The sequence below is a fragment of the Mercurialis annua genome, linkage group LG4 (assembly GCF_937616625.2).
Source record: "Mercurialis annua linkage group LG4, ddMerAnnu1.2, whole genome shotgun sequence".
In the NCBI taxonomy this organism is placed as follows: Eukaryota; Viridiplantae; Streptophyta; class Magnoliopsida; order Malpighiales; family Euphorbiaceae; genus Mercurialis; species Mercurialis annua.
The window spans coordinates 20,174,926-20,195,563 of record NC_065573.1 but is presented as its reverse complement, the minus strand read 5'-3'; the positions used below and the strand labels follow the sequence as shown (position 1 = coordinate 20,195,563).

At 31.6% G+C, this 20,638-nt stretch overlaps 2 protein-coding genes and 1 long non-coding RNA gene across 4 annotated transcripts; all 3 read left to right on the top strand.

The window, feature by feature from the left end:
- The first annotated feature begins 8,300 nt into the window (after positions 1–8,300).
- On the top strand, positions 8,301–11,839 carry LOC126679260 (uridine nucleosidase 1). Of its 2 annotated transcripts, XM_050374251.2 has the most exons (9): positions 8,310–8,642; positions 9,426–9,541; positions 9,666–9,725; positions 10,137–10,319; positions 10,411–10,515; positions 10,886–10,982; positions 11,058–11,165; positions 11,273–11,408; positions 11,500–11,839. In XM_050374251.2, exons 1-9 carry the CDS (start codon positions 8,576–8,578, stop codon positions 11,606–11,608), a joined length of 981 nt encoding a protein of 326 aa, XP_050230208.1. In that variant the 5' UTR covers positions 8,310–8,575; the 3' UTR covers positions 11,609–11,839. The 2 variants fall into 2 exon arrangements, with proteins under 2 accessions (XP_050230206.1, XP_050230208.1); XM_050374249.2 differs by having other exon boundaries at positions 8,301–8,642; positions 10,886–11,165.
- Positions 11,840–15,818: 3,979 nt separating this feature from the next.
- Positions 15,819–16,600, top strand: LOC126676402 (uncharacterized). The gene has a single exon (XM_050370593.2). The coding sequence runs from the start codon at positions 16,046–16,048 to the stop codon at positions 16,373–16,375; it is 330 nt and encodes a 109-aa protein (XP_050226550.1). The 5' UTR covers positions 15,819–16,045; the 3' UTR covers positions 16,376–16,600.
- A 759-nt stretch (positions 16,601–17,359) lies between these two features.
- LOC126676403 (uncharacterized) lies at positions 17,360–19,885 on the top strand. The gene is made up of 3 exons (XR_007640282.1): positions 17,360–17,543; positions 18,602–18,686; positions 19,547–19,885. It is a non-coding gene; the product is annotated as an uncharacterized LOC126676403 (long non-coding RNA).
- Positions 19,886–20,638: the final 753 nt, after the last annotated feature.

Sequence of the window (20,638 nt, the reverse complement as noted above, 5' to 3'; positions counted from 1 at the left end):
GCTATCTCTATTATTATTATTATATTGGTATCATAACAATGTAGAAAAAACAATTTTCTGTAAAATATAATACTTGATTGTCATATCGGTATCATAACATTATCAATATCGTTATCCTACATTACTAGAATTTTGCGATTTAGCGATGGAAAAGTAGCCAATATCTATCGCTAAACACGTTTAGCGATAGATTTGCAACGGAAACAGCCCGTCGCTAAGTCTTTTGTCGTTGTTTTTTGGAGAAAACAATTTAGCGACAGATTTTGTCTCAATTTTAGCGACGAATTTTTGAATCTGTCACTAATTTGCGACGGATTTAACGACGGACTCAAATCCGTCTATAATTATAAAAATAAAAAAATATATTTTTATAAATTGAATCGTAAAATAAATTTTTTATTTAATCAGTCATCCACCTGCACCCTCCGTCACTCACTCTCCGCGACAGTTCACCCACCGACACATACTTGTCGATTTTTGCAAATTTTTCAGTATGTCGCCCTTCCTTTTCATTTCTCCCACTCAAGACTCTTTAACCTTTCAGTTTTGCCGCGCATAACTCCACCTTAACCAACTCAGATTCTAATTATATATTTATGTATATTATAATTAAATGTAACTAAAAACAATAAATATTTGCTTCCATAATTTAATCCCGCATTTTAAGATAATTTGTTTTTATAATTAATTTTTTTAAATACAATTATATAAATTTAAATAAATAAATAATCTTTTATTATTATTTCATAAATAATTAAGTAATCTTTTATTATTATTTCATAAATAATTAAGTTATATTTAAATAATATTTTATTTAATTAAAAAATTTAATAATTATTTTTTAATAAATAATATCATAAATAATATATTTTTATAATTATTTTTATAATTTTTTGGCAACGCAAATTAGCTACGAATTTAAAAAATCCGTCGCAAAAGGCGTACATCAGCGACGGATTTTAAAATCTGTCGCTTATTGTTTCTAAAAAGGTGGGAGCTATCCCGCAAAGATTTAGCGAGAGATTTGAAATCCGTCGCTATATTTGTCAAAATAATTGGCGGGATTTCTCCCACCGATTTAAGTATTTAACGACAGATTTTAAATTCGTCGCTCACTAAAAAAAAGCGACAGAAATTGTATATGTCGCTAAAACGTTGTTTTCTAATAGTTTTAACATTACCATATGATAATATTTTTTTTATTATAATGTTATGATAAAGTATGTTAAATATGTCTACAATATACGGTTATGACAATAGTATGATAAGGTTTATAGTAATCGTATGATAAAGCTATGATATAAAAATTATGATAAAGTACACCATGACAGTTTTATGATAATACTTAGGATATTATTATGATAAAGCATATTATGATAATGTTATCTTAATTTTTATGAAAATATATTATGATGATAGTATGGTAAAGTTATGATAATAGTATGATAAAATATTTAAAAATAATTTAATAGAAAAACTATCATACCAATATGATAATATTTATGATAATATTATGATAATATTTATGATAATATTTATGATAATGTTATGATAAAGCACATTATGATAGCGTTATATGAATTCTTTTATGAAAATATGTTGTGATAATAATATGATAATAATGTGATAAAGTACGTAAAATAATTTTACAGAAAGATTTGATACTGATATGATAATGTTTATGATATCTATATGCTAACGAAGTAAAATCATAATTATTTTAAACACCGAGAGTAAAACGATAAGTTTGAGAAAAACGTGAAATATTTTCTGTAACTATTTCATGTTGAGGTAAAAAGTGCATTTTTATAGGTAAATATGTAAAATTAAGGCCAAATGACTAAAAAAGGGAAAACTTTTCATGAAAGTTCTACAAAAGTCCAAACCCTTCAAATTTATCAAATTTGTCATGAAACACATGATTTAATTTCAATTATGTCCAATTACACAATTTTACTTATGTGGCGTCTACGTGTGGCATGCCACATCAGCGCCACGTAGGTGGCACATGAGAAAAATTACATAATTGGATATTATTGAAACGAAATCATGTGTGTCAAGGACAAATTAGATAAAATTGAAAATTTTGAACTTTTGTGTAACTTTCATAACAGGTTTGGCCTTTTTAATTATTTTGCCTAAAATTAATTTTACAATATTTATTTTGACTTATGAATGCGCTTTATAAAGCATATATAAAAGCATCTCCAGCTGTTCTCTTTATTTTAAAGAGAACAATTGTTAAAATAAAGAGCATCTTTAATATAAAGAATAATATATTTAGATTTACTCCACTGGACTCTTTAATATTTACTCTTTATTTTATTTTTATTTTTATTTTTATAAAAAATATTAAAAAATATTAATAATATTGATTTATTTATTCAGTTTTTAAATTTAAAAATTTAAAATAATGCGTTTCAAATGAGATATAACCAACTTATTTTAAAATTTAAAATTTTGTCTTTCTGAAAATAAAATAGATAGTGAAAATGGTTTTTACATGTAGAGAGTCATTTTCACTCTTTATTTTAAATTTAAATTTTAAAAAGTCCATTGGACTTTAATTTATTAACAAAACTCTTTAAATTAAAGAGCTTGTCAATTTTAAAAAGACACCGGAGATGCTCTAAAAAAACTATCACTTTATAATGTTAAATAAGGTTTTTTTTATATTGCTTTCTTCCAAGTTAATTATGGGAAATGGTACCTATTTAACCGACTAAGTTTTAGCCATTGGAAGAAAGTGAGAGCTTAAGTGATGGAGTCTGCTTTCTGATTCGGTGATTAAACCTGCAAAATAAGGTAAAAGTTAACCAGATGGTGGTTGTCCAACTAACTTTACGATATTAAAGTAATAATAGCTTGAGCAGAGTTTTGTGTATATTGTAATTATATGTTTATGCATATCTCAATCTCTTTATATAATAGTTGAATGTATATCTTGTGGACATTAAATAGGAAAGTGATTCCTATTTAGTATGTTTTGATCTTGAATAGGAAAGAGGTTTCTTATTCAAGTAGAAGTTTTATTCAGTAATATCTTTCTGAATAAGTTTATCTTCTAAAATTGAAGTTTGTGCCCAAATAGGCAAGGTATTTCCTAAATTTGATTCTTGGGCGAATCCTTCAGGAGACGCGCTTTATCCGAGTCTTCAGGGATTCTCCCTTATCTTCGTGATTCATATTAATCCTTCGGTCGAGGCAAGGATTCGACTGCCAGTTTTATCTGGCTCTTAGTCATTTGGGTGAGCTAAATATTATCTCAGAAGATGAATCTCGTACGACTCGACTCCACTGTACTTATAATAGAATTCGGTATCCATCATTAAGCAATTGCCCTTTTTTTCTCAAATTGAATGTTAATTTGTTAAAACCAAAAATTGTAGTAGTGGAGCAACTATTACAACAAATTAAGAATTTAATTATTATAGGCTAACTGTATTTGACTTGGAGTATATTCTAATTCGGTAACATCCTCATACATATTGTGTTTGCTGTTTAATTAATTATTAATGAACAAAGGATCACTTTATCCCCCGAACTTGGCACAAAGTATCAAAAACGTCCAAATTAGCGAAACCATATCACTTTTACCCTGAACTTGGCAAAACCGTTTCAAAAACACCCCTATGCTGATGTGGCACCCTAATTAGAGAGTGAGATTTTAATTTTACTCTAATTAACCCTGATTAACTCTAATTAACCCTAATTAACTTAATCTAATTAAATATTTAACCCTAATTAATCTATTTTAATTAAATCTTTAATTTAAATTTTAAAAACGATAAATTAATCGGGTTTTTTTTTTACACCGCCGCCGCCACTATCCGTCTTCCTCCACCTCTACCAACCACCATCCAAAATTCATCAACCACCGCCCAAACCCAACAACAACCGCCCGAAACCCACCCGCCACCCATCTCAATTTCTTCGGCGAACCCAGATCTGGGAACCCAGATCAGAGACGACCAGATTCGTCTCTGTGAGAGACGAACCGAGTTTGACAGAGACGAACTCATCAGCTGCCGGAAAAGATTTCCGGCAGCTGCTGATTATAATTTTAAAAAAAATTAAAATTATTTTGTAAAAAGTACGAAAAAGTCCTTCATATTTTTAGTTAATTTAGTTTTGATGTATAAGGTTTTAAAATTAAATTATTTTTTTAATTATTAGGGACTAATTTATAAAATATTAAAAAAATTAGGATCATTTTAAATATTTCACCATTAAAAACCACTTAGGAAAAAAAACCCACCTCTAAAACCAGAGAGTGTGCCTCACTCTCTTAGGTGAAAGTGGGGAGGGGGTTTTTGTACCAAATTTGACAAGTTTAGGGTAAAAATGATCCCGTTTTGCTAATTTGTACGTTTTTGATACTTTGCGCCAAGTTCGGAGGGTAAAATGATCCTTTGTTCAATTACTAATCTAATAATTAAAATTAGTATAGAATTTCAGTTTTATTAAACTTCATATTTAATCAATTACTAAAATAATTAAATATTAAGGGTATTAATGTAAAAGTGCATGTCCCTCCTCCCCGTCCGTATTCTTATATTTACACATGTGAAAAGTCTCATCCTTTTTAAGTGTTAGAAGGGTTGCTATTGAACATGAGCTCACATTCTCACGCATATATGCCCCTTAACAACCAAATTCCTCCCCCTGCCACCACAACTCTTCATGCTCTGGAGGACTTATCCTATGCTGAGGTTTGTTAGGAAAGGATGCCTCAGGTTCTAGATCAATGTGATGCTGAATATTACGCAATGGTGGCAACGTAGACGGTAAATCATTCGAAAACACATTTGCAAAATCAGCCAAAAGCGGTGCGACTGCTTTCGGTATCAAAGATTTCTCAACATTTTCTTTTCCAATCAACACATACATGGTTCTCCTCCTCAAATTTTTCCAGACACACCAAATCAGTTCTACTCTCCAAAAAATTTGCTGTCTTTACATTCCGACTAGGTTGTAATACAATTTTAACACTGTAGAGCACAGAAATTATAAGTTTTATTTTACTCATCATGCATAACTTTTCTATTGAATTTCCAATGCCACCCCAACATCACACCAAATAATATTTCTATATCATGCACCAACAGAAAAAAACACTAAAGCACGTAACAATAGACTAACATCGCCACCTTTTTTTAGCCACGCCAATTTGTACGCTTTGGGGTGTTTCTCGGTCTGAATGCTTAGCTTTTGGACTTCCTCTGCCGAGATGATATTCTCACAACTACCCGCATCAATGACATAACGGCACACCAAAATAGTGCAAGTTGATTGAAAAATGTTGCTTCGCAACCAATTTTCATCTACTACCTTGAGTGTCAAACAAGCCCGTCGCATGACCAGAGCAACCCCTGTATCACCGTAGACCACCCTCTCTTTAAGGCCCTCACCACTATCATAAACTGGGTCACCCATCATCTCAAACTTATCATCAAAATCATCACTATTCGCAAAAACAATTTCTTGGCAACGGTCTCTCGATAGTGTGCCTGCCTATGATCCATCTCTCCACAACCAAAACAACGAATATTACTACTACCAACAGGTCTAGAAAATTGAGTTAAATTATTCGTACCTCTATCGACCGCACCACTTGCTATCTTATTCTCCATGCCGCTGCTGCAACTGTTAGAGGCATCCGCTGCCGCAGAATTGCCAAAACTGCTTGTGCGCCTGCTATGCTTCTCTATTTGTAGCGCCTTTCGATGAGTAGCCAAAAGCGACACCGAATCAAACAGATTGACTGTGTCTTGAATTGAGACCCACAACCCATCAATATATCTCACCACCAGCTGGTCATCAGTCTCCCGCATCTCATTCCGATCAATCAATATTTGGAAATATTCGTGGTATAATCGTGCACAAATTTGCTTCTCTATCTCAAACTCTGCAATTTTTGGTACATTAATCACTGAAAATTAAAAAGCAGAATAACATTTTTCAAGTGTTTCTTTATCTTTTCCCATGTATCAATCTTGGATTTTTCCAACCGGCTCCGCGTCAATTCCAACTACCGCCATCACGCTGTTGCCCTATCACGCAATCTGGTTGCACTAAGGGTACACATTCGCCAGCCGGTACATCCTTGAATCCAAAAATATCCTCTACCATGGCTAGCCAATCAAGGAAGTCCTCAGACTTGAGTCCTGTATAAAATTCTGGAATTTCAGTCTGCATCCCGCTCGCCCAACGCCGTCGATTATCATCAACGTGCCCTCTCTGCCGCCGTGTGGAGCCTTCTCGTAATACTCATCATCTTCCTCGTCTACAAACGCAGGAAAGTTTTCACGTGGCAGATTCTGGCCTCTATTATGTGATTGATTAGCCCTGTTTTGGTTAGCCAACAACGCACCCATATGATCCGTCATCTACTCCATCATTTGATCCATCCGTTCCTCCATTCGCTTGTCAATTTCATTGAGTCGTTGTTCGACTTGACGAATATGGTCACGTTCTTAAACGCCTTCCACACGTTGCTGATTTCTCCTCGCCGACATGATTCAATCTTGAAACGAACTGATTCTAATACCAACTGATGTACGTAGCGGAAGTCACCAATAAAAAAACAAGATAATTTAAGAGTTGTTGATTATCAAATAATGCCAACAATTATTTTTTAAAACCTATTGATGCAATAATAAGAATAACAGAAATTAGACATCAAACATTCGTTGATTCAAAGAATATCGAAATTTGGAAAAATAAACAATCACGTCTCAAAATATACAAAACTGACGTTCAACAACTCATAAGATTGTTCAAATACTAAAACAAATAAAAACTTTAAACTGGGTGTAAAACGAAATAAACTAAAGTCTCAAAAAACGGAGGAAATCACAAAAACGCAATTTTAATGGCCCAGATGATGGAATTCGACCCAAAAATAACGTAGGACATGAGCTAAACTGATATGTATCGATCAGAACTTCGGCATTATTACGAAATTGCAACTACACCACTTTGCGCTCCCTTTTCTCCATGAATTCAAAATCCGTCTCCGCAACCGCATAACCATCTAAAGGAATTTTTTAAAAAAATTCCCATCATTTTTTTAAATCTTTTTAATCTCTTCATAAAATAGTGAAAACTGTGCATAATTGACGGATAAAAAAATTTCTTAAAATATTGTTAGACATAATCTATAATTCTTGTAATATTATCAAATTTTTAACTTTTTTTTTATTAAAATCAAAAATCTATTGATTATTTTTAAAACATAAATAGCATAACAAATTAAAAGTATTTTTATCTTTTTAACTAGAAGAAATTTATTAAGAATTTAGCTCCTAGGATTATTAAGGTATATCCATATAATCTATTGATGAATTCTAAGAGTTTCTGGTCGAAAAAAATATTAATTGTCCAAATTATTTTTCTAAAACCTCTTAATTAAATTTTCTCTAATATAACACAGTTTGATTTCAGAGCACGAGGGGACAACAATTTCTAATTTCTAGCCGGAAAATTACGGATTGGGATTCCCTCAATTTCATTTGAACTTGAGAGGCTCATGTTCACGATCTACACCGTTCATTATAAAATGAACGATGTAGATTAATTTGATTAAAATTGTGGTTTTTTTAATTACACCGTTCATTTTGTAATTCACGGTGTAGATCGTGAACATGACGCCCTCAAGTTCATTTTGAACTTGAGAGAATCCCAATCCGAAAATTACCGTCTCTTTATTTGCACGCATATCTATTTATGTTAATAGTGAAGATCCGCTTGTCTAGTTTCATGGATTATTTTGATAATTTTGATAGGTGAGGTTTAACTCGCTCCTTAAAGCCGTTTAGTGACTGTTTGAAATCAATGAATAAAATTATAAAACGAAATAAGTTACATGACTACCGAAAGTATAATGGTTATGATCATATTATATATTATCATATTTTTAAAAAGTGATGTTCTGAAAAAGTAAATACATTATTAAATTAAACATCACAAATTTTTTTCGTAGAAAAAAATTGCAGTAAAAAATAATCCCTCCAGTAGTATTATTTTCTGGAAGGACTCTCTGTAGTAATTATCTTTAAAATTGTCGCTTAGCTGGATCGAAGTAGATGTGATCTAAATCTAATATTGACCAAAATAGGTCTTTGTTTTTGTCAAAAATAAAAATAACAAGAAGTCTATGCTATATTTTGGGTAATTTATATTTAAAATTAACGTTTTTTTAGAATATTTAAAATTTTAAAACTTAAATACTAGTAAACGTATACTACAAAAATTGATAATTAAACGTAAAAAGATTAGGCATGTAGTTGGAGGAGCTGGAGCACATGCCTATTACTTATTGGCTAAAAAAAAAAATTTAATTTGGTCATTAAATAATCCTTACTTTTTTCTTCAATTATTTATTTTAGTTTCAGTTTTGTTATTTTGGGTTTTGGGGTTTGATGGTGGTGTTGGTGTCAGCTCCCATCAAATTCATCGTCTTCTCCAACCTGACAAAATAATTTTAAAAAATACAGCTCCGTCCATCACAGTTCATTATATATAGAGTGGTAACATTAGTTTTGCTGTTATAGGTTGATTTAATTTTATTTTGATGGAGAATTCTAACGGTAACGCTGCCATTCCTCAAAAGCTCATTATTGATACGGACCCTGGTATCGGTACGCCTCTCTTCTTTGAGTTTATATGTAATGGTGCAAGTTTTTATTTTGATTCATTTTATGTTTAATGTACAACTTGGATTTTATTTGGTTTAGCAATTTATTTGGTTTTTGAATGAAAAGTTTGAAGCTTTTTGATGGCTGAATTTGAAAATTAGATTCTTTTTGGTGGGAATTAAGTAAATTTGACCTTTGATTCATTGTATTGATAATGAGGAAATTTGGAATTATAGAGAATTGAACACAATTGAGTTTACCTTCTGATTGAATGTGCTGGAAAAGTTTGAATCTTTGATTGAGAAAGATATAAAAGTTAAAAGATTTCCTTTTCATACCAAAAAAGGTTCAAGTTTTATGCTGCTTTCTTTTCAAAAATAATTTCTTGGAAATATTAAGAGCTGGTAGGAATCTGATTCTAAGTTCTAAGATTTACTTTTATTCGCCATATTCCTTAGATACCGGATAGTTGGTTTGATTATAAACTACGTAGAATGAGAACGGAAACGAAAAGTAGAAATAGAAAATTCCAAAACCAAAAAACGAAAAGTCATGTTTCTTTTTTTTACCCAAATAGCTTATAAAAATTAGAGCCTTGGAGTTTTAAAAGTGCTTCCAGAGGTAGAAGTCCAGAAGTTTCCGTGCAACATATATCATAAATATGTCTAATTGTTTGATTGTCAGGGGTCTTGAAATATTTGCTACCATCTTGTATTTGTTAGGCTGACGCATTGAGAACGTATAGCTGATTGAAGTAGCTTAAATTGTGTACTTTTTGATCAACAGATGATAGCATGGCAATCCTAATGGCGTTTCAGTCCCCGGAGTGGGATATTATAGGCTTGACAACTACATTTGGTAATACTAAACTTGAAGATGCTACACGTAATGCTTTGTTTCTGGTACGTATGCTTGAAAATTTACCTCTACTTCTCTTGAATTATATGTAATTTACATCTTTCAGGTGTTTTATTTGTTTGGAAAGTGTTCATGATCAATTCATGTTTTAAATTTGCAAAAGGATAGTGTGAGATCGCAGGGTATCCAGATGTTCCAGTGGCACAAGGAAACTCTGAGCCTCTAAAGGTAACTATCCAAGTGTTGCTTTGCTATGCATTAACTTTATGTGAGTTTTCGAGTTATTTGCCTGTTCTTTTTAATTTCTTTGGGGATAATTACTGTTACCCACCCCTGAAGTTGGGTTAAAATTATTGTTTTTTCTCTATATTTTGGAAATTACTGTGTTTCTCTTGATATTTAGGTATTAGATAACTGAAACCCCCCTTAATGAGATTAAAATATTAGCGGAAACAATGGTTTTTATTATGTTTGATGCTACGGGGCGAATAAATCGTGAATTTCATTACAATACTTTGTGCATAAAAAAAATACCTGTTTTGTTTCCCAGGTTAGCTGTCTTATGCATAGTTTTGCATCGCACATCGGCTTGTCTCTTTTAGTTTTCATAATTTTTCTAATTATGCTCTTATGTAAAAGGGAGGAAAGCCACGTATTGCTGATTTTGCTCATGGCTCTGATGGAGTTGGTAATCTTTCCCTACCTTCTCCAAATGGACAAAAAATTGAGAAGAGTGCTTCTGAGTTCTTAGTTGATAAAATCTCTGAAAGCCCTGGTGAAGTATCTATACTTGCTCTAGGACCATTGACTAACTTGGCTTTGGTAAGCTTTATGTTGCTTCCTTTTGAGTATTACGTTTAATGGTATCGTATAATATAACACTTTGTAACTGTTTCATGGTTTACTTTGGTAGGCAATCAAAAGGGACTCATCCTTTGCAAGCAAGGTGAAGCAGATAGTTATACTTGGAGGTTCTTTCTTTGCACTTGGAAATGTAAATCCTGCTGCTGAAGCAAATGTAAGTATTATGGTGCATAGTTCTCTAATGCAAATTGGAGAGCTCCAGAAATACATAAATTGTCGAACTTAGCCTCACTCAACGGAACTTCAAATTCAAAACTTTTCCCAAAATCACAACTCAATTTCTTGCCTTTTTAACATGATAATAGGCCTACTTGTTTATGTGGCTAATTTTTATTTTGACGCTAGAGCATTCTTACTAAAAAAAAGAAAGAAAGTGGAGATTTATGGACTTCTAACGATGTATTGTGCTTTAACATTTAGTTATAGCTATTGCCTGCGGGTCATACCCCAAAATAAGTTGCAATAATTGATTCTCTGCTTTATCTGTAGATGCGCGTTTAATCCTACATTTTTGTGGCATACAGATATATGGAGACCCAGAAGCAGCTGATGTGGTCTTTACTTCTGGAGCAAACATTGTTGTTGTTGGAATAAATATCACAACTCAAGTTAAACTTACAGGTGCTTTATACCTTTTCTTCTCAGTTTTGTGCTTATGTTTTTCTTGCTTCCTCGTGATAATTTTGTCTATTATAGATGACGATCTTCTTGCACTGAGGCAGTCGAAGGGGAAGCATGCTCAAATTATTTGTGATATGTGTAAATTCTACAGGAATTGGCATGTGAAGTCTGACGGTGTACATGGTAACTTTCCTTTACTATCTCTTTCAGCGTTTGCAGTTTTAACAATGAATTTTTTCCTAGTATCTTCTTTGAAGTTTAACGAAATTAGTTTTGGCTCAATGTTCTAGGCATCTTCCTTCATGATCCAGTGGCTTTTGTGGCACTAACTCGCCCTGATTTATTCACATACAAGAAAGGGGTTGTGAGAGTCGAAACACAGGGAATTTGCGTGGGGCATACGTTAATAGACCAAGGACTTAAGAAGTACATTCAAGCCTTAACAAGTTCTTTGATGCATTTTTAATTGGTTTTTCGTTTATGTAGTCTCTAATTACGGTGGTGTTATTTGATGTAGATGGAATATGAGCAACCCTTGGTCGGAACATTCTCCTGTTAATGTGGTTTGGACAGTTAATGCAGATGAAGTCGTCAACTACGTCAGAAAATTGCTGATGAAACCATGAGAAGCATTGCTTCTCCAAGTTTTAAAAGCTACGAAGGAAACCGGAGATAGAGATTCCAAGATCTTGATTAAAAGCTACGAACTAAACTACGTCATTTAGCTTGTTAGCTCATTTCGATCTTCAGGCATGTGTATGCAAAAATATCAACTTATTCATGATTTTCAACTATTTGAATTCAATGTAAAGACTTTAATAATTTAATCATTTCCGACGATCTTGGGGATTCTTGAACTTTTACTTGTCAGGCTTTATTAGAAACTAGGCCTAATGTCTTAAAAAAACCCCGACCTTTTAGCCCCTTTTCAATCATACCCTGACGTTGAAAATTTGTCAATTTTACCATATTTTGCATTTTTGTGTTTCAATTGTACCCTGGAAAATTAAATTAACGTCTTTTGCGTTTGGAAATTTGTTTAAAACATTCTCCATGTCTCGCATATATTGATTGTATATTTTTAAAATTTATTTAAATTTAATTAAATTAATTAAGAATTTAAATTAGTGTTAATTTGATTATGGTTTTTAGTTAGTTTTTAAAAGTAAAGGACTTATTTGTACTTTTTTGAATAAAAAAGAATTTAATTTCATGTTTAGACTTAATTAATTGAATGATTTCATCATTTAAGTAAAAAAATTAACAAAAATTAAAATATTGGGGTACAATTGAAAACGGAAAATTTAAAAGTGGGTAAAATTGACAAATTTTCAACGTCGGGGTGGAATTGAAAAAAAGTTTAAAGGTGAGGGGTTTTTAAGTAATTAGGCCTAGAAACTATTACTAGACCGTAAAGCTTGAGATTTTCATTCTGGAGTAGTTTGATTTTCATCTTTTTAGTCTCATTCTCTATTGGTTGTCTCGCCATTTATTCCCAAGGTTTTCTAGTTTCATTGACAAAAATGATCTGAAATTGTGAATTATTGGAAAGTTTGGTTGAAAATTTTGATTTGTTATTGGCCTTAACTTAGATCACATTTTGCATTTAATATTGTTTTGGTTGGTTGATAATTAATAAACTTATCTTTGATTTCTGTTCAAAAGAAAAAACTTATATTTGATGCGTTTTGCAGTTTTTTAAATTGTTATTGTTGACTAAAAACTGATGCAATGTATGAGAATGGAGTCATTCTGCTGACTTGAGGTTTCATTATACTCGAATAATGTTAAACAACCCCATCACTAAATACATTAACATTTTGGTAAATTTTTGTCTATACACCGTTCATAATAAGAGCAAATTATATATCATAAGTAGCAGTTTAATGTCTCTTATTTAGAAATCTTATTTAATGATCCCTCACTTTCAATTCCCATTCCGATAACTATTAGACCGTTTCATTAATTTCGGCACTTACTTACAAACAATTTGACACCCCACTTTCAATTTCGTTAACGATTAAATCTCTTATTTTTTAATGTTCTTAATGATTTGGTACCTCACATTCGTTTTTTGGTACTCAATTTCAATTCCGTTAACGACTTGGTACCCCAATTTAATAGAAGAACCTAATAGTTAACGAAATTGAAAGTGAGAAACTATTAAGTAGGATTTTCAAAAAAAGAATATCAAATTATTAATTATGATATATGTGGGGGGCCTCATCGATATTTGCTCTCATAAATACCCTCATATAAACAAATTGCACAATTTAAGAGTAATGAAATATTTAGGAAATAATTTATAAAGAATTCGCTCTAGGAAGTTAAATGATCTTGTGCAAGAGACATTAGCCTTATTGTATATCACTTGCTATAATGAAAACAAAGATTTAAGTAAATATTTAAATATAAATGATTTTGTGTTTATTCAGAATGTCAGATATAATAAAATTATAGTTTGAATCTTATCTAATAATTAATGTTTTTCTTCTATCAAAAATAAATAAATAATTAATGTTTTTCAATTGCTTTAAACTTCATCATTTTTTTTATAAGTGGGCAAAATGACCGTTTGTGGAAAGAAATGAATTTGGGACAAAGTCAAGATAGGGGCGGGATTCTTGAGCCCTACTTCAAAAATTGCTATTGAAAAAATTACCTTCAAAAAGAGAAAATATGTAGAAATACCGTAGATCAAATTCTTAACAAGTATATTTTTTAGTTTATATTTTTGTGGTATTTTATATTTTAAATTTTATAATGGAATTATGCTCTGTATAAAGTTATGGTTTGGATCGTCACTGAATCCACAGTTTTAGCAGAATGTTGCCCGACGCTTATAATATTTGAGTTATAACTTGTTGGTGCTTAAAAACTTCGAAATTAAATTGAAAAGTATTTATCTCATGCATTGGTTGTGCCATGTCATCTTTATAACAAGCTAATGAGCATTTATGATAGAGAATCTTTTAATTATTATTTAATTTATTAATTTTTCGACATGTCTAATGCACCATTGGTTTATTGCACGAATGACATGACGCAACGGTTGCGTGCAATTACACATTAGTTTTTGAGTTTAATTTTAAGGAATATTTATGCTTCTAACTTGATCTACATGACATATTCAATGTGATCGGTTATTGGATTTATATCTTTACTACAATAGGTTGCAATATAATTTCAAAAATCAATCACAACCTTAACTGATATTTATTCAGGAAAATGCATCCTATATCTATGGCATCGATTGACTAATATCTTAGTTATCAAGTTAGATAGCTTTTCAAGTCTATACTAAATCAAGAAAAAAATCCAAACTCCACTTGCAACCCTTCAATGATAAGTAACCTTGAGAATTTGCAGAAGAAAACACATGATCTAATTTTATAATCAAACAAAAAACCAAACACTAGTCTATCGTCATAATTAGGCAAAGCAAGACTTCCATATTAATGCAAAACAAAAAACCTATGGTTTTGTTCAAGTGTAACCCTCAATTTAATAAAAACAATTTGTAGCAAATATATATAAGCTATGTATGTCTACCCAACATCCACAAGATTAATTAAATATAATAATTAAGTATCAATATCATGACACAAATAACATTAATGTTTTGTATAGAAGTTCTAATATAAGTGTTCTTTTATTTATGGCCAAATGTTATAAAAAAGGCCAAATCTTTCACAAAAATTTCACAAAAGTCTTGACTTTTCAATTTTGTCGATTTTGGCCAAAAACTGATTATTTGGTTTCACAAAAGTCCTGACCTTTCAATTTTGTCAATTTTGGCCAAAAATAGATTATTTGATTTCACAAAAATCCTGAACTTTCAATATTTGACATGCCACATAGGCGTCACATATGCGCCATATAGGCAAATTGAAATCAAATTGAGAGTTGGCCACAACTGAAACCAAATAATTTGTTTTTGGCCAAAATCGACAAAATTAAAAGGTCAGGACTTTTGTGAAACTTTTATGAAAGGTTTGGCCTTTTTACGACATTTGACCTTTATTTATTGATTTATTTATTTTAAGAGACACTTAAATTTAAATTCGAGATCATATAGATAGATGCATGAGTGGAATCAAAGGGTAGGATGGACGGTTTGCCGTCACTAATCAATTTTTTTCAGTTATTTTTTTCTTTCCACATTATTTTCATAAGGGGTACAAAATAAATGCTAATATTTTATTCTTTTAGCGATTTAAACTTAATGTTTAGAACGTAACAAAATAAATGTTAATCTTTTCAGTTTTTGCATTTTGTAACCTCATTTTTAATATCTATTATTTTGTCATATTTTTAAGTTATATATAGTACAAAAATGCAAAAGGTTGATTTTGCAAAATTTTAAAACGTTGCCAATAATATAACCACCACATATACAAATAATTGCCGTAAAACAGTTTGGGCTACAAAATGCAAAATTACGAAAGATAAAAATTTAATCGTAACATTTTAAACGTTAAATTTAAATCGCTAATAAAATAAACGTTAAAATTTATTTTGCCAATATCTCCATAATTGTCTCACTCCAAATTCGTTTTTCCGGTCACATGCATTTCCTTTCGTTCTTTCGCTTTTGCGTTTTTTGTTTCTTTCTAGTTTCGCTACTAGAAGAGACGTGACATTATCCTATCTTTTAAACCAAATCCTTGATGGATGAAGTGTTACAGTTAAGTCAACCCTTGTGAGGCAATGTTATATTTGCTGAAACTTGATTAATTTAAATGATACCAAAATACCAAACACATTAAATAAAAGCAGTTAACCAAACTCTTTTCTTATCCTAATTAATAAAAATTTGAATTATCTTTGACAAAATTAACCTACCACACTGAAGCAACCATTTCAACTCCCGCCAGAAACTACACCTCCACCCACTTCAACTACCTCATAGTCATACACAAGAAAAACAAAACCATAACCCTAGCTTCTCTTATTTATAAGTCTTTTTAATATTCAAATCTTTAAGCAAAATCTTTGAAATATATCAAAGAAATATTTATAAAGAAGCAAGAGTTAATTAAATTAATTAATTCCATTTTTGCATGCAAAGAAAAATGGCGGGTGTTTCTTCATCCACTACCATGGCAGAGAAGATCTCTTGGTACTGTGCTTTGTTAATGGCGATGATGATGGTTTTGAGCTGCTGCGAGGTTAGCGAAAGCGAATACGGGTCGATTATGAATCCGAATGGGACGAGGATGATGAACAAGGCATGTGATGAGATTTATGTTGTAAGAGAAGGAGAGACATTGCATACAATTAGTGAAAAATGTGGAGATGCTTTTATTGTTGAAGAAAACCCTCATATTCATGATCCTGATGATGTTTTTCCTGGTTTGGTTATTAAGATTACTCCTTTTAATAATAGGTAATTAACTAATTTCTTGTTGCTTGATCTTAATTTGGAAGAAAATTTAAGTGTTAATGTTGTCTGTTCTTTTAGATTAATGTATAAATTAATCTTGAACAAGGATACTTGGTTTGTAATTAAGAGAATTCTGTGGGGTGTTAAACTTAGGAGTACATATTGAACAATTTTTTTGTTATAAAGTGGATATTAAAATTAGGGAACATTACAAAAGAAAGATTTTCAGCTATTTTTTGTCCAATTAGTGCAAACACGTGGCTGAAAGTACTCATTTTTATAACATTTTGCTAAGTTAAATACCCATTTTATAATAAAATAATGTTAAATGCCCATTCTATGGTTTCTGTATAATTCAATATTGTAATACCCGTACGTCTGGCGTTGCCAAAGTAGGCAACGTGCCCGATTCAAAATAAGTAAAGCGGCCAGAAAGAAAATAAACAGAAGAATTAAATAAGGACAGACGCGAGTAGGTCGATATTGATATTTTAACAAGAAAATTTCAATATCAATAATTACATAAAGGAAATGGAATTAGACTTAAAAAGGAAAATATGAAAAAGTGGATAAAGTGCACTTAGGCTCGAAAATTGGAAAATAAGGATTTAATTCCCGAAAAATGGAAATTTAATAGATTATTGACGGGAATTAGTACTTATGAAAATAATATCGAATAATTGGATATCGATATTTGTTAAAGCAAAATTTGAAAGGAAAAAGTGAGAAAAGGTGCATTTTAGCTCAAATTGGAATTTGAGCGTTTTTAGCCAAAAATTTCTAAATTATATTATTGGAATAAAATAATGATATATCGAGGTGGTATTATTTATTTGAACATAAATAATACACAATTTATCAAGGTCAAAAGATTAAGTGATTAATGGACTAAATTGGACAAATTAAAAGTTATAAAGTGGAAGTTAAGGAGGTGGCAAAGTGAGGGATTAAAATGGAATTTTCTACCTTAAATATATCTAGAATTTGTGTTGATTTTTCAAATCAGCAAACACATTTTCTCAGCTCAAGATAATGGGTCATCTTCTTCCTTAGAAACCTAAGGCATGGAAATTTTCAATCCTCCATAACTTCTTCATTTGTAATCGGTTTTGCGTGATTCTCGTGGCTACGGAAAGAGGAGAAGGAGAGCTTTCAATATATTCCAGAAAATCAAGGTAAGGATCAATAATTTGGTTATGGTTTAGCACGAAAATATTCTGTTTGTTGAGCTTGATGATGATGATGATGATGTGTCTAAGCTTGATAATCATGTTTTTGATGGATAATTGATTGTTTAGAACTGAAATTAATGGGTAGTTTGAGTGAGTTGTGAGAGTTGTGAATTGTGGGGATGTTAGGGTGTGATGTATGTGGCTGGTCAGAGGCCGTGGTGGCCGGAGTTGTTAGACCTACGGTCCAACAAATGCCACCGTGCCGTAGCACGGTGGAGCTGCTATTTGCAGCAGCCCTGGTGTGTCGCACCAGGGCATAATCAGCCCCTCCCCCTACCAAAACAGGGGAGGGACATGTGAAGAAGAAGGGGGCTGATGCCACCCTTCGTTTGTGTTTGAATGCGTTAAGTTTCACGTCAAAAAAAACGGAGCTACGGAGTTAGTAAACGAATGTGACGTTTAAAGAGTTTTTACACAAAAATGTTAGGGAAGTTGAGATAGATTTAAGTTGATGGTTATTGCATGAATTAAGGTTAAAATATATGGATTAATATTGAGTATATAGCTGTTTTAATCGACCGAAACGTTAAAGAGATTACTTGAGAATTTGACGATGTTGCTGGAATTTTTGCGCTGCAAAACAGCCATGTTGCAAGGGCAATATCTCGAGCTATATAGCTCCAAATTAATTTCTGTTTGTTGGTACGGAAACTTAAGGATGTCGTCTATAAATGTCTAAGTTTAAGTTTCTGCTAGTTTGGCCTCGAAATGGCTCAAGTAATTCAGAACATTATGTTGCGTATAGCAGCTCTGAAATTTGGACAGCCCCAAGTTATTAACTTTAGAGCCAAATTCCGACACCTTCGGGTACTTATCTCAGTCCGAGACCTAAATGAAAGTTGTAGGCGACGTTCTGAACATTAAGAATGTCAATTTTATTTAGTGGTCGGACTGTTTTAAGTAAACGGTTTCAATAGCCGAAGTTGGCTAGAAACCTAGTTTTGGATTAATTAATTATAGTTAGATTGTAATTAATTCGAGTTATTATCGAAATTGTGTAGACTTGACGAGATGACTACCAATGGAACCCGAAACTTACGGAACGCGAGATCGCTAGATATTATCGAAGATTATGGATAGCAAGCGGTGAGTATATTTTACTCACTCTTATTATCGTATTAAAAACTATTTTATATTTACTATATATATTACTATTATTAAATACATCGCATAAATTATATAGTTTGATTTTATTGAGTTGCTCTTATTGGATTGAACTATATTTGAATTGTTTGTTTATGGATTGAACTACATTGTATTGGATTGACTTGTTTGATATATGAATTGTATTACTTTGCTTATGACTTGTCGATTATTTGCCAATGTGAGTTTGTATATGATCCGAAGAAACGAGCTACCTATTGGGCGTCAATAGGCCGTGTGATCACCGGTGTTTATGAAAGTCTAGATATTCGTACATAGATACGTTTGATATGAGCTCATTAAATGTTGATCATATTTATAATTATGAAATGGAATATATTTGGGTATCGGAAAGGAGAATTATAATTGTGGCAGATACGAGGTAACTCGGTCGAACTATTTCGGGACCCGTATCTGGTGGGTAACTCGGTCGAACTATCTCGGGACCCACAAGTTGGGATTAAATAGTGGCATGATGTAACTCGGTTGAACTATCTCGGGACTATGCCACGTGGTAGCGGGTAACTCGGTTGAACTATCTCGGGACCCGGCCACTCGTACGATATGATTCGAATATGATACGGATTAGGAGAGGTTAAGGAGTTTAAGATTAAGGTTTCGATCGGATCAAATACTTGTCTTAAGTGAATTGTTTGCAATCGCTGTAATTGTATATGTTGGAATTGTTTGAAAATGTGATTGCATATATATATTTTAAAAAAATATTTTAAATGCGATGCTTATGTTGATAATATGGTAAGTAAAGTATAACTCACTCAGCTTAATAGCTGACCCCCAAATAGTGTGTTTTTCAGGTACCTAGATTCTAGACGTGGCTAGAATTTTGCCTTTAACCGGAAGTTCCTTTGGCTATGTACAACCCCGACTTCCGTAGATGCTGCAGTAGTATGATGTCTGACCAGTGTCGTGGCCTATTACAACAGTGAAATTTTATATGGTTTATAGTTGATGTCTGTTGTGTATATGAGGTCTGTCTACAATAGTTATCACGGAGGTAAATTCCCGTGATGTAATTTTGACATAGTGGTTTATGCCGGGCTAATACGTTCATGATACGGAAACGATAAGTCCGAGCACGTTGTATGGTTTTACCACTGTATATAAATGTATCTTTGTTTAAATGTTGTGTTTATAAAGTCATTGTATGATTGTTTATTGCGAAAAAGTCTTAGTGAATTTCAGGCTTGTTACGGGTTTCGGAACTATAATTCTCATTCCCTAGCGCCGGTCGCGGCCCTCGATTTTGGATCGTGACAAATATCCTCCTAATTTCATCAAATTATATCAGTTATTCAATTTTAATTATATTTGGTAAACAATAATAAAATAAAAAAAGTTACATATTAATTTTTTATATTTTCACTTTTTTTTATAATTATATATTTTCACTTTATTTTGGTAATTTTACATGTATAACGAAAATATTTTAATATTACATGCATATGTTAATTCAATACTAATAGAAATTTATCAATCATAAAATCCAACTAAAATTATGAAAATAAAAATAAAAAAAATATTTCTATCGACGAAGCCAAAAAAAATATTAAAGACTTGTAGATTTTGCAACGAAGACACATGTGTACATATAAGCATAAATAATTTCATACATATACAAATGGGTATGTATTTGAAAAAGGTTAAGTACATAAATCCCCTAAAACGAAATTTTGTTTCTATTTATATCTCACAATTTTTTTATGCAAAAAACTTTTAATTTGTTTAATTGTTTTTATTTATACCTCTACCTCAAATAAAGCATATTTTAATAAAAAATAATATTATTTCTTAAAGCATCTCCATTGTATCTTCTATTTTTTATGCTATTTTTTTAGTACAAAATAAGATAAAATACTATATATAGCATATATTAT